The sequence below is a fragment of the Colossoma macropomum genome, unplaced genomic scaffold (assembly GCF_904425465.1).
Source record: "Colossoma macropomum unplaced genomic scaffold, Colossoma_macropomum, whole genome shotgun sequence".
NCBI classification, from domain to species: domain Eukaryota; kingdom Metazoa; phylum Chordata; class Actinopteri; order Characiformes; family Serrasalmidae; genus Colossoma; species Colossoma macropomum.
Window position 1 is genome coordinate 23674 of NW_023495973.1, and position 17565 is coordinate 41238.

The following is a 17565-nucleotide window of genomic DNA, read 5'->3' on the forward strand; positions in this document are numbered from 1 at the left end:
AGTTTAGTTAAGTTTAAATCATGTTCATGTTTTTTTGCCCTGCTCTCCAAAATGTCTGTGCACAAGCCTCCAATAAATTCAAATTCTTATACAGAGCTTTCTGTTCTCAGTAAAATCACAAGTCCTAGAATAAATTAAAATACTTAGTTTTAATCGACAGTGCTATCCACTAAAGATGGCAAAAGATGGCAAATTTTTGATGCAGTTGTGATTTTGCCACACCAATGTTGTTTAAAGACTCTGCTATTTGTGTTTACTGTAAGGACAACATCTATTTGTATTTGGTATTATTTGTATTTATTATTATTTATATTTATTATTATACTATTATGATGATTAACATAATATTAATAATAACAAGAGTAACATTAGTATTCTTACAAGCGGTAGTGTCCAGAGACTTAATCCACAGATTTAAATGGTTTATACAGAACGATTTATAAAAGTAACATCATAAAGCGTTATAGAAGTAATAACATGGGCATTTAGTGTGCTGCATTTTAGAAACACAAGAAATGTAAAGTAGTGACAATGATGGGTGAAGAGGCATGATCCATGCACATGTTTTGTTTTTAAAGTCTGGTTGAGCATATGGGAATTAATGTACACGCAGAAATGAAAAACACAGGAATATGTAAATGAGCAAAACAAAGATTACTAGAAACTAGAATAAAACTCTGGCCATGGATACTGTGACATCCATTTTACCATAACACAGTAGATTGCAAATATATTCTGTGAAGCCAATATAAAGGCTGATATGGAGTGTCTACTAATCATTTCTCTCATTTTCTGTCTAAAAAAGAGAGAAAAAACAAAATGTGGAAAAAAGATGTGCAAATGGGAATATTCACACAGAACAAATATTCAGATTGAGCCCATTACTTTCTGAGTGAATATAATAGAACCCGCAACATACAAAGTGCTATTTTACTCAGAAATGACATTATTCCTGATTTATGTGAGCTTGAATTCCACAGTCTTTGTTTGAACTGTACATGTTTGTCTTGTAGACTAGCTGGGTGTAAACTTACCACGCACTCCTGTGAAACTCTCTGCTCTGCTCTGAAATCAACCAACTCACTCCTGAAAGCACTGGACCTCAGTAACACTGGCCTGAAGGACTCAGAAGGGAAGCTGCTCACTGCTGCACTGAAGAGTTCAAACTGTGTACTGGAGATACTCAGGTGAGCTTTCTGTAAATTCATTCCTGAATGTAAAAAAGTTAGGCTGTGAAAGCACAAACTGTGCACTCACAATTCTCAGGTAAATTAGGCAGAAGCCAGGTGAAATACACTCTTTATCTTCAGTTTCCCTACAAACCCTCATCCCCAGAACACATGCATGCATGCTACATAGGCTATAACACCTGACAGATGCTTGACTTGTAAATGATTTTCAGAAATAAAATGACACAGGCAGACAATAACAATATCAATGAACTCAGAAGTGTGTTAACATTGGCACATTGTGGGCTGACTTCTTATGAACCCAGAATCCATTCTTTTGCTGTAGATGGGCTAATACTGTTTAATTGACAGACTGATATAGCACAGCACAACACAGTACATCAGCTCCACAGTTCAGAATATTTCCTCTGTTATTATTTCTTTCCAAACTACCAGCTTTCTCAGTGGGTCTTAATAGGTTTGTAAAAAAAAAAAAAAATAGGTTTGTAACTCCTCATTTGGAATATTTTTGTCATATTTAAAGAGCATCTGGGGCAGCTATAGAGAGCACATTAATGTTTCCCCTGAGCTCACACCACCTCATTTCAACACTCATTGTCCAGTTAGTCAGCTCCACTTATGTAAGTGCCCTTTGCAGTTGTACAATTTCTCTGCAAACTTTGTTTGCCCCCTTTTACCCTGTCCTTCAATGGTGAGGATCTTTGCAGAACCACCACAGAGCAGATATTATTTGGTGGATCATTCTCAGCACTGCAGTGACATTGATGTGTTGGTGGTATGTTAGTATATGCTGTGCTGGTATGAGTGGGTCTGTAGTGATTTTTTTAAATTGGCTATTTCACCCACCTGTGGTCTGTAAAAAATATATGACCCATTGTGACTACGAAATGTGAATCAGACAGTTGATGCGTCATTGTGTAATATCATATAACTGACGGCAATGGTGAAAAAATATAGAGAAACAGTACATAAGTGAACGTGTGGCAGCCATGTCAAAATCTTAGTCAATTAAAAGTGAAAGTTTGGAGCCATCACTTATTTTGAAAGAGCATTAACTCTGAAGCTTTCACTTTGTAAGTAGTTTACATTCATTTTCCTGTGCTGAGGCTAATATCAAGCAGCAATTCTAGCTTAAACGCTACCATTCAGTGCTTGTAATTATGCAAGTAACCTGGGTGCATTTTTGTATTTTGCAGTTTTAGTGAATTTTCTAGTAAATCATTTAACTTAAAGCCTAAAACATAATAGGATATGCATTTCTGCCAGGCTGGCTGTTAAAAAAAGAACGCATTCTTACATCAGGTATTTTACTTCATATGTATGGAGTTCATGACTAGGTTTTCTGTGACAGTTTATGGGTTACTCCTCTAAACATTGTCATTTCTTCCCACTAGCTCATCATTCCATTTCAGTGTTTCAGTTCACCAAAAAAGTATGAGCTTCAAGCAAATAACCAGTGTTAGTGTCTTTTTTTTGTTTTTTTGCATCCAAAGCAATAAAAAAAGTGAAAAACAAGCAAACAAACAAACAAACTTATGGCTCATGAAAATCAGCCAAAATAGCCATAAAGTAAAATCAGTCACACTTTACATGAAGGATCGCACATTAATGCATAATTATTTGCTAATATGTAATTCAAATAAGTAATTAAATATTTATATATTAACTGCTCATGAAATATTCATTACCTATTAAGTCATTAGTAACTGTTACCTGATAGTTTAGTCATTAGTCATTGGTTCATAGTTTATTTACTATTAATTAACAGTGTAAATGACTAATTTTTAATTACATAATCAGTAACTCATAATACCTAATGCTTAATGGACATCTTATTAATATATAAATAATGAGTTGTTAATGAGTTATTAATATATAAATATTAAACACTCTTTAAGTTGCAACCCTTAATGTAAAGCGTTACTGAAGAATCAGAAGCAGAATAAATCATAAAATGTCATGATCTGTGATTCTAGGATGAGTTAAATACCAGACTTTACCAGACAAGAAAGTGCACAAAAAGTATGCTGTAATTTATCAGTGTGATGACGTTGTGGGGATATTGCATGAACTCAAATAATTAATTAAATAAATAAATAAGTAAATAAAAGAATAAATAGAATGCATAAAATATCTGACTGACATTCAGTTTGGGTGGAGTAAGTACATTTTCATTTTGTTGTAGAGATGGGTAGTGTGCTTCTATACAGTGGTGTTTGAAAGTTTGTGAACCATTTAGAATTTTCTTTATTTCTGCATAACTTTCACCTAAAACTTCAGATTTTCACACATATTCTAATATAAGATAAAGAGAAGCAAATTAAACAAATGAAACAAAAATATTAGACTTGATAATTTTTTTATTGAGGAAAATTATCCAATATTACATATCTGTGAGTAGCAAAAGTATGCAAACCTTTAGAAATAGTAGGTAACTTGAAGGTGAAATTAGAGCCAGGTGTTTTCAATCAACAGGATGGCAATCAGGTGTGAGTGACCACCCTGTTTTACTTAAAGAACAGGGATCTATCACAGTCTGATCCTCACAACACGTTTGTGGAAGTGGCACAAACAAAGGAGATTTTGAGTTTTGATATTCATCAGGCTGAAAAAGGTTACAAAACCATCTCTAAAGAGTTTGGACTCCACCAGTCCACAGTCAGACAGATTGTGTACAAATAGAGAAAATTCAAGACCATTGTGATGCTCCCCAAGAGTGGTCAACGAAGATCACACCAAGAGCAAGGGGTGTAATAGTCCGCGAGGTCAAAAAGGAGCTGAAAGTAACATCTAATCAACTAAAGGCCTGCCTCACACTGTTAAACAACAATGGTGTGCATGGCAGGACTGCAAGGAGAAAGCTGCTGCTCTCCAAAAAGAACATGCTGCCTGTGTGCTAAAGATCACATGGACAAGCCAGAAGCTTTTGTAGACGGATGAGACCAAAATCGATCTTTTTGGTTTAAATGAGAAGCGTTACACGTAACACTGCATTCCAGCATAAAAACTAATCCCATCTATGGAACATGGTGGGGGTCGTGTCATGGTTTGAGCCTGTTTTGCTGCTTCTGGGCCAGGACAACTTGCCATCATTGATGGAGCAATGAACTCACTAATGAATTATACCAGCAAATTCTGAAGAAAATGTCAGGACATCTGTCCATGAGCTGAACATGAGGACACATGACCTCAAGCACCCAAGTTGTTCTACCAAAGAATAGTTAAAGAAGAATAAAGTTAAAGTTTTGGATTGGCCAAGTCAAAGTCCTCACCTTAATTCTATAGAAATGTTGTGGAAGGACCTGAAGCAGCAGTTCATGGGAGGAATCCCACCAACATAACAGCGTTGGCGCTGTTCTATATGGAGGAATGGGCTAAACCAAGCCAATGTGCAGGTCTAATCAACAGTTACTGGAAACATTTAGTTGCAGTTATTGCTGCACAAGGGGGTCACACCAGATACTGAAAGGAAAGGTTCACATACTTTTGACACTCACAGATATGTGATATTGGATCATTTTCCTTAATAAATAAATGAACAAGTCTAATAGTTCTGTCTCTTTTGTTTAATTTGGATCTCTGTATCTACTATTATGACAAAAAGTTTTAGGTCAAATTTATGCAGAAATATAGAAAATTCTAAAGTTCACAAACTTTCAAGCACCACTGTAAGTATTATTAAGTGCTGTTTTTAAAATGTACAACCCCGCTTTCAAAAAAGTTGGGACACTGTGCAAAATGTAAATAAATGTACATAAAAACAGAATGCAGTGAATTGCAAATCGTATAGACCCATACATTACAATAGAACATAGAACATATATCAGATGTTGAAAGTGAGACATTTTACCATTTCATGAAAACACTCATTTAGAACTTGATGATTAGAACGTGACCTGCGGATCAATTGCCAAAACACAAAATAATTAATGGAAAAATACACAGTCTCACACAGGAGGGCTATTAATGTGTGTCAGTATCATATGTACCATTTATAGAAGTCTAAGTTTTGAAGCTTCACACAGCTGACTCGCGCTCGAGTTCATGCTGGAGCTCTTGCTCTCTCTGTTGATTTCTCTGTTTCCCCTCCCAAACTGCCCCCCACCAACACACTCTTTCTCTCTCTCTTTTTTTAACATTTGATTATCTAAATGCGGAAAAAATGTGAACGAATAGTTGAATCTTCATTGTGAATGGCCAGATCCAATTCAACTGACAAAGCTTTGAAAATCGTTACAGAACGTGCTGGAAAGAGGTTATCATCAGGCCTCAAACTGAACTTCAATGTAACAAATGAGTATTTATTATTTTATTCTGATGATTTTATTAAAAATTTTGTGTTGTTTGCATTTGGGACCATGGGCAAATGTTCCATGCTTTAAGTTTTCGTAATGTTCTGAAAAACAATCCGATCCTTGACTCAAAACCTGTGAAATGATCCGATCCGTGAGATTTGTGATCTGTTACACCCATAATAAATCCCCATGTGTAATATAAACCAGTACCTCAAGCAAGCTTAAATCACTTTGTGAGAAAATGAAACACGCTGCTGACTTTATTATTTAAGATAAGATAATCCTTTATTAGTCCCACAATGGGGAAATTATAAACAATTATAAATAGAAAGCTCAAGAGTATTTACACTATGGAGATATTTTTAAAAATATATTGTACATAGAGTGTTGATTATATTGCACACAGGAAAAGGTGATAAATTCACAGTATGTTCTGTAGGTTTGTGAGGTCTAGTGGGGGGGTGGAAGGGGTTCTAATGGGACCAGTGGTGGTTGTACAGTCTAACAGCAGCAGGAAGGACCTGCGAAACCCAGGTACTTATAAGAGTCCACCCTCTCAATGTCCCTTCCCTGGATGTTCACTGTGTCTGCGGAAGTCCACCGCCATCTCTTTGGTTTTCCCCGCGTTGATCAGGAGATGATTCCTCAGACACCAGTCCACAAAGTCCTGGGTCAGTTGTCTGTACTCTCTGTCGTCCTCATCTGTAATGAGTCCGATGATTGCTGAGTCATCAGAGAACTTCTGTAGATGGCAGTTTGGTGAGCTGTACATGAGGTCTGCAGTGTACAGGGAGAAGAGGAATGGTGCCAGGACTGTACTCTGCGGGGCCCCTGTGCTGTTGAACACCATGTCAGACACACTGTCCCGTGCCCTCACATACTATGGTTGGTTGGTGAGATAATCCACAATCCAGTTTGATAGGTGGTGATACAATCCGGTGTTCTCCAGCTTGTTCCTCAGGAGCCTAGGCTGTATGGTGTTAAAAGCACTGGAGAAATCAAAGAACATGATTCTTACAGTGCTCCCAGGCTTCTCCAGGTGAGAAAGAGCTCTGTGTAGGAGGTAGATGACCGCGTCATCCACTCCAATGCCAGGTTTATAGGCAAACTGGAGTGGGTCCATAAAAGAGCTTATCAGAGATATACAAGGACCAGCCTCTCTAGCATCTTCATCAGATGTGACGTCAGTGCCATCAGCCTGCAACTGCTGAGGTCCTTTGGTTGCTGCGTCTTTGGCACCGGTACCACACATGATGTTTTCCACAGTTGTGGTACCTTCCCAAGGTTCAGGCTCATGTTGAACATGTGTTCAACTATCCCACACAGCTGATCTGCACAGGACTTAAGGAGCCTGGCGCTGATGCCATTCGGACCCGCAGCTTTCCTCACTTTGATCTTTCTGAGCTCCTTTCTCACCTGGGCTGTTGTAAGGCACATATTGGAGCAGGGGGGCTGGGTGCTAGAGTGTGCAGGTAGGTGGGGGGTTGAGCTGACAGCAGAGAGATCAGTGGTGGGTGGCTGTAAGTGGCTTTATTTAAATACATTATTTATTAAATGTATTTATCCTCTTGACACTCAGTGGAAGCACTTCAGTAAGCTATAAATATGCAAGCTAATTTGTAGCTGTTATGTCTAACATTATGATATACATACATTTTCTAATTTCCTTTTATAAGATATTTGTTCACTCTTTGCAGACTATCTTCATGTAATATTGGGAGATCATCTTGTGAAAATCTAGGATCAGCTTTACAGCTGATAAACTCCTCCCTGAAAGAGCTGGACCTCGGCAAGAATGACCTTCAGGATTCAGGAACAGAGCTGCTCTCTGCTGGACTGATGAGTCCACACTGTAAACTGGAGATACTCAGGTGAGATTTCATTCTTGATATTCAGTGCTTCACCAGCACATCTTTTTACATCAAAATGATGTTTTAGTGAATTTAAAGAATCATACAAAATTACATGATTAAAAGAAAATTCCTAGATTAAAAGATCTAAGTGTATGAAAATGAAGCATGAGGGTAAAATAGCGAAATAGACTAAGCGAAATAAGAGTATCCATCCCAACATGACTGTGTTTGAATATTGGCTGCAGTCATAAGTCTGATGCAGAGATTAGTAAATGACCAACACAACTACTAAAACAACACAAGGCATAGTGTAATTCAGTTTTCTCATCAACTTTTTAATTTTGTTTACACAGAGCACCAGATACAGTCATAGCATTAGGAGCATGATCAGCCGTATATGTTATTACATAGCAATGTTTTAGTTTGTTTTATAAGTCTTGGAAATCTTGACTTATCTTGACTTGAGTCTTGGAAAATAGTTATGCTACAATAATGCCCTTTTGTGCTACCACCCTTAGGAGATGTTAATGTAATTATTTTGTTTCCATATCATGGCAATACTATGTTAAACAAGCAGTGTTGTACATACACAGTGTATTGCATCTGTTAAAAAAAACAAGGACATTTGAAATTTGCAGCAAAAATTCCAGGAAAATATTTTATGAAGCAAGTCATAGTTTTCATGTGACTGCTTCAACAAAATATCCACCTATTGAAACTAGAAATGACATTGATTGATTCCACTGTCACTTCTTAATAATGTTGGTTAAAGTGCAAGTTATAAAAGCAGAATTTTTTTTTTTTATTACTTATAGAAATTCTTCTTTAGCTGTTAATAAGTTATTAACCCTCTATACTGTGTCTTGGAGGAAAGTCCCAAATCCCAAACAGACTTCGGGGAAACTAAAATATAGACTAATAAAGTAGGAAGCTACATAGGTCTAGTGAACTGCTGTGTCTTTATTATGTAAAATATTTCTCTAAATAAACTTTTTTTGTCTAATATGCATGGTAACAAAGATAAAAGCATGAGTTAAACAGTTGCTGACTGTAATTCTGTTTTTATTGTAAGCAAGCCTGAACCACTTTTTGAGAAAAGGAAACACACTGTTGGATTCTTTCTCCTCTTTTCTTTTAGTGGAACCATCCTAGTAAGCTATAAATATGCAAATTATGCACTGAATTGTGAGATACTGCATGTATTCTTCCTTTGCAGACTAGATTCCTGTAATCTGGGGGAGAAATCCTGTGAAATTCTGGGATCAGTATTACAGCTGATAAACTCCTCCCTGAAAGAGCTGGACCTCGGCAAAAATGACCTTCAGGATTCAGGAACAGAGCTGCTCTCTGCTGGACTGATGAGTCCACACTGTAAACTGGAGATACTCAGGTGAGATTTCTATTAATTTATTCTTGATATGCAATGCTATATCAGAGAGTATGAGCAAGTATATACTACCATAAAATATGCTGTCCATAAAATAAAATCCATATATTTATAGATTGTAAACATTTCTCTTTAGGGTTGTATGACATTATTACTATGCGTTTCTGTACAGTACTGTGCAGAAATCAGTGAGTACCCTTTATTAATTTGATTTTCTGTCAAAATGGACATTGAGTACAAATTATTGATGTTCAGGACAGATTTCTCAGGAGATTCTGTATTAGGTCATCCATTTGTACAATAAAGGAGGATGTATAGAAATACAGAAATATAGAAAATTATTAAATAAACAAGACTTTCCAAAACTGAGTATAAAAGATGGAGGAGTGACATTCAAAATCCAGTCCAACAATACGCTGGCGCTGCCACCTCCTCAGACCTGCCCAAATGCACATGCAAAACAATATTTTACATTACATTACATTTTATATTTCAGTCACTGACATAAAGATGTGTGGCTACTTAATGTGAATAACTTATGCACAGAACGTTGTATAATTAATAGAATTAATGGAATGTCTAACGACAGAAATCTGATTGGCTAAACCACTTTCAAAGCCACTGTAAGATACTGTTCATCCAGGCAGCTGTAAAAAAGAAGTCACAGGCAGGAGATCTGTCTGTGAACTGATCTTCCCAAAACATACAACAATTCTCTATAATACACCTAATACAAAGGGATGCCTGAAATTCCTGTTTTAAACATTTTGTAATGGGCACAGTCTTGGCAAAGTGGCCGTGCGCATGACCTAACACCAGTCCTGCACATATATGACCACACACATCAACGAAGTTCTGTATTAATGCACCAATTCATTGAAACCCACTGTGCTGTTAGTGGATCCCTTGTAAACATGTTTCCAACATATTTTATGTTTTCTGACTATTATAGCCAAGTTAACAAACTAGCACGCATAGCAAATAATATTTACTTGTTTGTGTTTTTCTAATTTTATTTACTTATTTCAAATAATTTTTCATTTCATTCATTTAATTTGGCTTAGTGATATTTAACCACTAGTGTTTGTGGTTATATATTTTTGTTCCATTGGATTTGCTTCAGTTATTTTTAGGGCTCTAGAGCATTTTGAGCTTTTCCAGTCATACTTACATTTAAATAAATTAATAACAACAACAAGCTAATAATAATGACAAGAAAAGATGTAATAAGAAGAATGTATGAATGAAGTAACAATAATCTAATAATAATAATAATAATAATAATAACAACAATAATAACAGTAATAATATTTTTTGTTAATAATTGAAATTATTATTATTATTGCAATTGTTAATGATCATAATTGTTTTGGCAAAAATAATAAGAGGAGTTGATCTGGTTGCTGCAGCATGCCTAACCGCACCTTTTGATAACATATACTGAACTATAACTGAAGTATTTAATGTTAAGAATGTAAGAATTATGCAAACCAAATTACACAAAAATGGATATTATTTTTTCTGGAGTTCTCTACTGTCAGTTCTGTGTCAGACATCACACTTTTTCATGAAATATCCAGTCCAAACGGTTAAGTATGACTTAGTCATTCTTAAGATTTAGGAAAAGGACAGAAAACCCTTATTTAACAGCGAGTACACCAAAGCTTCACCCTTTGCCACAGAAGTGTCCATCCTTTGCCTCTGTCACTTCATTGTGGCATCCATCTGTAAATAGTAGTTTTATGGAACTTCCGCCTGCACCATTTAACAGAGCTGCAATGGAGGGTTGCTGGTTTTTAGCCTCCCTTTCTTTGGAGTGTGGTTAACAGGAGCATAGTTGTTATTGGGGGTTGGAGGTAAACATCCATCAAACTGAGCGTACATAATGGTTTAAACTAGAACTGCAGGCATCACCCACAAAAATGCACTCGTCCAGAGCAGCCAAACACATTTACATGTTTTGATTTCCTTGACAAGAATTTGATATAGACATTGATGGAATCTCTACTAAGAAAAAAAACATGTTCATTTTTATTTTAGCAGTCAATACTAAACACCAGATCAAACAATTCCTCTAAGTACAGCCAGGGCCAAGTGGGTTTTTATGAACGTTTTTGTGGAAGTAGCCAAACACTGGTTCACTCTACAAACCCCCCTCCCCGTGTCACATCCAGTATGGAGCTGATTTATGCTGCATTAGATGCTTTCATGTCATTGGCTAATTAAAAATACATAAATAATAGATAGAAAGATAAAATAGATTCATAGATTGTTAAAACTAAAGAAACGAGTCTGTTTTGAAAATGTAGTGAGTAAATAGTACAGATTTTTCTTTTGAAATGTAGTGAGTAAAAATTAAAGGTATAAAGTGACAGAAATACTCAAGTAAACCACAGATACCTTAAAAAGTACTTAAGTACAGTACTTATTTAAGTATTTAAGTACTTGTACTTACCACAGTGTTTGAAAGAGCATCTCTGTGTCAAAGCAGCTGCATTCAGACAGAGCCAAAATTAATCACCAAGCTAGAGTGGTGAAAAGTCAAGGTTTTTAATCAAACCTCTGTGATGACAATCTCCAGGACTGTAAATATGCCTATGAATAAATACTTATGTTGGAACTGTGAGTAAATCTGTCCTACTATACAGCCCATGGGCGCGCTTCTGTTCTGTTTTACCTCCTTTTTGGATTGGTTACCCCGTTAAAAGTGACATATGATGAGTGGAGCTTTTCAGCTTAAGCTGAACAGTTTAAACTTAATTGAATGGAAACACAGGTGAGGATGTTTAGTTGAATTATTGGTACATGCAGAAATGCAGCAAGGACTTTGAGAAATATCAGCCATTATGTACAGCATGACCGGAAGCCTTTAAACGCTACTATTTACTCTTCCAAATTAACAAACATGGAAATGTGAGAATGGTCTATTACAGCTACCAATCTGTTGGGAAGACTTGCTTTGTGTTTCAGAGAAAACTGCAGAGATATTTTTACATTCCTACAAAGTTCAGTCTTAGACAATGATTGTATTTTCTGCTTATAATCTTAAGCACATTCAGTGCTGTTAAAGTCCATTTTTCTGAAAACATCAACAGGTTCTTTATATGATTAATACATCTTGATCTATTCAGCAGTGTGCTTGGGGTTGTTATCTTGTTGCAGAAAGAATTTCTTCCTAATCAGATGTTTTTAGAGAGTTTTGTATAATGTAATTTGAATATAGTGCTTTATCGGTGCATATACTGCCTTCTGATATCTCAAATGTCCAGTTTCAGTGTTTGAGTGCAGATTTAATTTCTCAGTAAGAGCATCTTGTCAGCTCCACATCCTTTCAGATCCATATTACTGAGTTGTCTTCTGACAGAGGAAGGATGCACAGAAACACTTGGGGATGTTTTTAGATCTGAAGCAAGAGTGGTGCTTGTTTTTTTTCTTTTCTGTCAAAGATGAAAGTTCTGTTTTTTTTTTTTTTGTTTTTTTTGGTTGTCTACCAGGTCTTGCACAGTTGCTAGGATTCTAATTTTGTCTGTAATTTTTAATAATGTTTTTAACTTCAGTTTTGGAACCTCTGGATTTTTCATTTTTTTCTTTTGACTTTCTGCTTATGCAACTGGATGATCTTACATTTAAAAACAATTTACAAACACTTTGAATTGGTCAGATTTATGAAGACTAACACAATTAAATGAAGAAAAAAATTCCCCTTTATCATTAGCTATAAATACCAACTGAGTATGTTTTTTCTTTATCTTGAGATCCACCAGAAGGACAGTCGTTTTTTAAATAGTTTTTTGGTTTAGTTCTTTTTGAGAAGCTATTGGGTGAAATTTATTATTTTGTCTATTTGATGTCAGTGTGTTTATGTGTAACACCCAGATTTTATTTACCTTATCATTATCAGTGAATGTTTAGTGTAACTCTTGTTGTCCAACAGTAAGTGGTTCACTGTTTTTTCTCAAAAAAGTGACAAAAACACTGTCATTAGTAGGCTGGCCATGCATGTCAGGCTGAGAGTGCATGCCTGCAGCCAGACCCTTCTTGTGTAATTTGATCAGTGCCTGAACTTTTGTATATAACTTTAAATGCCACGTCTCTTACTTGTCTCGATCTTTTCCCCTCTTCTCTGCAGGTTATCTGGTTGTATGATTACAGAGGTAGGCTGTTCTTCTCTGGCTTCTGCTCTGAGTGCAAACCCCTCACATCTGAAAGAACTGGATCTGACCTACAACCACCCAGGAGATACAGGAGTGAAGCTGCTCTCTGCTAGACTGGAGGATCCACACTATAGACTGGAGATGCTCAGGTACAGAAAGCTGTGTGTGTGTGTGTGTGTGTGTGTGTGTGTGTTGGAGTCAATAATAATAATAATTATCATTATTATTGTTACTGTTATTTATATATCGAGAGTTATAGATATGGTATAGTGAATTGTTACAGGCGCAATAATACAATGCAGTATGTCTGGTAAAATGACCACAAATGTAGCTGACCTGATAAATCGGCAGGTACATTTATATCCAGCTTCCTGTCTTTTGCGTTGTGACTGAAGCACCGGAATCTGTCTTGCCCATGTGTGTATAGTTGTGTACAAGAAAGGTCAAAAATTTCAGTGAAATTCTCTTGATTGAGGGTGTTTGAACACAGAAGTCTTAAAATATTCCCCAAATTGTAATATCAGGGCTGTAGCGTTTTAGTAAAACTGCAGTTACTGCACTGTATTAAATGCAGGTGTAGTAAAATGGACACACTAAAAAAAAACTAAAAGCTGTATTACTGGATAATGTACATCATTTTTTTTAATACCAAAGTAATTCCATCCAGTAATTCCGTTTTACTTCATTTATTACACAAATAAAACAAATACAGTACTACAGTACTAGAATTTACAGTAGTATCCTGCTGCGCTCTAGACTGCTGTTTTTATTAAACCAGTAACACTACTTCTGTACTGTGTCAGTTTTACTGTGTTTGTACTGCAGTATTAAAAACTGCAACAATACTACATACTGCACTGCAGATTTTAAGGCAAAGGCAAATGTATTAATATAACACATTTCTTACACAGAGGCAATTCAAAGTGCTTTACATTATTAAAGCATTAAAAATGGAAATAAAACAATGTAAAAAAAAGCATAAAAATAAAATAACTAAATATATAAAGTGCAGAATAAAGTGCTAACAGAAACTTAGTTTGTGTGAAATGTTGCACAGATACATTTTCAGTCTATTTTTAAAACGCTAACAATCTGAGCACATCTCACAGCTTCAGGAAGTTTGTTCCAGTTAACGGCAGCATAATGGTTAAATGCTCCCTCAGTGTGTAGTCCCGGTTCTAGGCACTGTTAAGTGATTGAACTCTACTGATCTGCAGTCGGTTGCACCAGCTGAACGTAATTTGGGGTGTAAAGTCCATCCTAAACCTTACATTGAGAGCAGTTAGTTCAAAACTAGTGACACAGAATTTTGGTTGCACCACAGACGTTTATGGTACATCTTAACTAGTAGAGTGTGAAGTGATTGCAGATCAAAACACTGTCGCATAGAATGACGTTTTCACTCTGCAGCCAATCAGTAACGCTACCCTACATGAACAGGCAACATTACACGCATGATCTCCACACGCAGTGAAGTTTCTCTCTTCATGGGCTACTTTGCTTAAAGTATGTCAGTAGTAGGGCTGGGCGATAAAACGATAATGATAATTATCGCGATATAACTTTTCCTCGATAGAGCGATAAGGCATGTCCGATATAATACACCATTCTCACATTTCCACGTTCAGCGAAAGCCTTGGTGGCGTTTTCTACTGGAAGGAAAGCAACACAATTCCATTGTCGCCAGGAGAGGGCGCACTTCCGAGTTTTTCGACATGATTAGAGAGGGAGGGGGCCACGAGTAAGATGAGTCTTTAGCATCGGCTGAAACGCGGAGTTATCATTCCCTGTTTGAGTGGAGCGACGGGCGATCCGCTCTCATGTGACCGAGTGTGAGTGACGAGGTCAGTGGTGTAACTGTACTGACCTACAGTGAACTCACCTCTTTCCGGACATCCTAACCAGCTTTAGCAGCGTTAAATCACGTCTGATACTCACAACTAAGCTGTTACAGTCGCTCGGACAGTCATATTTAAGTATTGGTGCATTCCAATAATGAAAGTGAAAGAAAAAAGTGGGTTCATGTAAATTACAGCCCAGATTTAAACAAAAATAAACTGAGGAAGCTGTGAGACATTGGAGAGCGGGAGAGCGCTAGCTTTCCAGGCTAGCTGTTTTTAGCAGCTGGCTAACTTGAAGCAGCGCTCTGTCACTCCAAAACACGGAGAAGTGATGATACTGTAGATCAAACACGACACAAAAGCACTATTTTCAGTTTAAACGTACCTAAAGGAGGACTCTGTTTGTCTGGTGTTGATATACTGCGGTAAACTACTACGCATAAGCTGCAGCTAATGTAATCGCTGTTTGAATCTGCTGAATGACAGAAAGGTAATGTTAGTTATGTTAATTATATTTTTAAAAATAATCTGTGCTATGTGTTGTATGATAATAAGGTCAGCCTCACACACGACTTGAGCACTGATGGAGCTGCACGCAGTTGACTTATGTATTTGAACAGATGCCCACCAGGTTTTGGAATGACCCTGTAGCAGATTAACTCAATGCCAGACGCACTGGTAAAGTAGGACTCCTGGCTTCATTCTTGTCTGTGTCGTGTTGCAAATCTGTGGCTAGGAGATCTGTGATCTTTTCTTTCTCTGGTCAATAAAAACGGGTGTAATCTATCCTGTAGCAGTGGCTGTCGATGCAAACCGAGACATATTTCACATTCTTGCAAGTTTTTCCATTGATCAAATGGATCAGCCATTTTAGCGGATTGTTACGGCAGAACTTTCACCTCCTACAGCGTAAAATTTAAGTGATAATTTAAAGCTATGTCGAAACTGTGTTACTTGGTGCAACTGGTTAAATTCTAGTAGCTCATAAACTTGAACATAGTGGCGGTTTAGGCTCAAGCTAGGCTATGATCTAACTTACATTCAGCTGGTACAACTGGCTGCTGAGGTTTATTTTAGATCTTAATTACCTGCATACCAGTAATGTAATTAGGACATGTCCATGTAATGTCCATGTTTTTTGGGGAGGCCTTTAAAGTGATCTAGCCTGCTGAAGAGATAAGTGCATGAATGAGTTTATCTAAATCTTTGACATCCATAAAATCTCAGAATTTTGTTATGTTCCTTAGATGATAATAGGCTTGACTTTGTGGTGGATTTGATATGGCTGTTGAAGCTGAGTTAGGAGTCAATTTGGAGGTTTTTGACTTGTTTTTTAGGGTTTAAAGCCTTAGAACTTAGAAAAGCAATGACTTTGATTTTTTTCTTTGTTTGGGCAAAATATTATTGCTTCTGTTTTGTCTTTGTTTAGCCACAGGACATTAAGATGCATTTAGTTATCAACTGTCAGAGAGTCCCACCCAGTTTTCCAGGCTGTGTACAAGAATACTGTGGTCAACCATGATACAGGCAGCACTAAAGTCCAAGAGCATCAGAACTGAAATATAGACTGATGTCATTTAGGACCTTTACTAAGGCAGTTTCAGTACTGTGATATGGGCGAAAGCCAGATTGGAACATAATTCTGTGTGATGAGCTGCTGTTGTGTATCTACACTGTCTGTAGATCTGTGTAATGAGTATCTATGTGTAATTGTGTATCTGCGCTCTGTGTAGTTGTGTGTAATGAGCTGCTGTTGTGTATCTGTACGCTGTGTAGTTGTGTGTGATAAGCTGCTGTTGTGTATCTGCGCTCTGTGTAGTTGTGTGTGATGAGCTGCTGTTGTGTATCTGCGCTCTGTGTAGTTGTGTGTGATGAGCTGCTGTTTTGTATCGGCACTTTGTGTAGTTGTGTGTGATGAGCTGCTGTTGTGTATCTACACTGTGTAGTTGTGTGTGATGAGCTGCTGTTGTGTATCTGCGCTCTGTGTAGTTGTATGTGATGAGCTGCTGTTGTGTATCTATGCTCTGTGTAATTGTGTGTGATGAGCTGCTGTTGTGTATCAACGCTCTGTGTAGTTGTGTGTGATGAGCTGCTGTTGTGTATCTGCGCTCTGTGTAGTTGTGTGTGATGAGCTGCTGTTGTGTATCTACGCTCTGTGTAGTTGTGTGTGATGAGCTGCTGTTGTGTATCTACGCTCTGTGTAGTTGTGTGTGATGAGCTGCTGTTGTGTATCTACGCTCTGTGTAGTTGTGTGTGATGACCTGCTGTTGTGTATCTACGCTCTGTGTAGTTGTGTGTAATGAGCTGCTGTTGTGTATCTGTACTCTGTGTAGTTGTGTGTGATGAGCTGCTGTTGTGTATCTGCGCTCTGTGTAGTTGTGTGTAATGAGCTGCTGTTGTGTATCTGTACTCTGTGTAGTTGTGTGTGATGAGCTGCTGTTGTGTATCTACGCTCTGTGTAGTTGTGTGCAGAGCTCAGTTCAGGTGTTTTAGTAATGCAGATTCATTCATTCAGTTATTTATTTGTTTATTAGCATATTTCAGTCCTTTAAATACATTTTATGACACGTTCATGTCTCTTTGATGTAGCAGTGGGCTAACACAGTTCCTGCTACCTAAAGCCCTAAATATGACACAGCCCTCACCTAACCTGCTAGCTGAGAGCTGGAATGCAAGATGGAACAGCATCCCAGCTTTCTAACACAAACATTACTCCATACATTAATCATCTTTAGTCCATCAGTATTTCATTTTAACTCATTTATTACAATCCAGTATAATCTACTTAAAGTTATGTTATAATGGTGTATAACTGTGTATGAACTGAAATACTGTATTTTGGATG

General features: G+C 37.1%; 1 protein-coding gene across 9 annotated transcripts in view; it reads left to right on the forward strand.

Moving 5' to 3' along the window:
- The window catches only part of LOC118803875 (NACHT, LRR and PYD domains-containing protein 12-like), a 38039-nt gene extending 23425 nt beyond the window's left edge, over positions 1–14614 (forward strand). For 7 of the 9 annotated variants that reach the window (XM_036564407.1, XM_036564412.1, XM_036564413.1 and 4 more), the window contains 4 exons: positions 1014–1187; positions 7183–7356; positions 8555–8728; positions 12855–14614. In XM_036564407.1, coding sequence (XP_036420300.1) covers positions 1014–1187; positions 7183–7356; positions 8555–8728; positions 12855–13149 — 817 coding nt within the window. In that variant the 3' untranslated portion in view covers positions 13150–14614. The remainder of the gene's footprint in view (positions 1–1013; positions 1188–7182; positions 7357–8554; positions 8729–12854) is intronic. The other 2 variants (XM_036564409.1, XM_036564408.1) reach the window with 2 other exon arrangements.
- The last annotated feature ends 2951 nt before the right edge of the window (positions 14615–17565 follow it).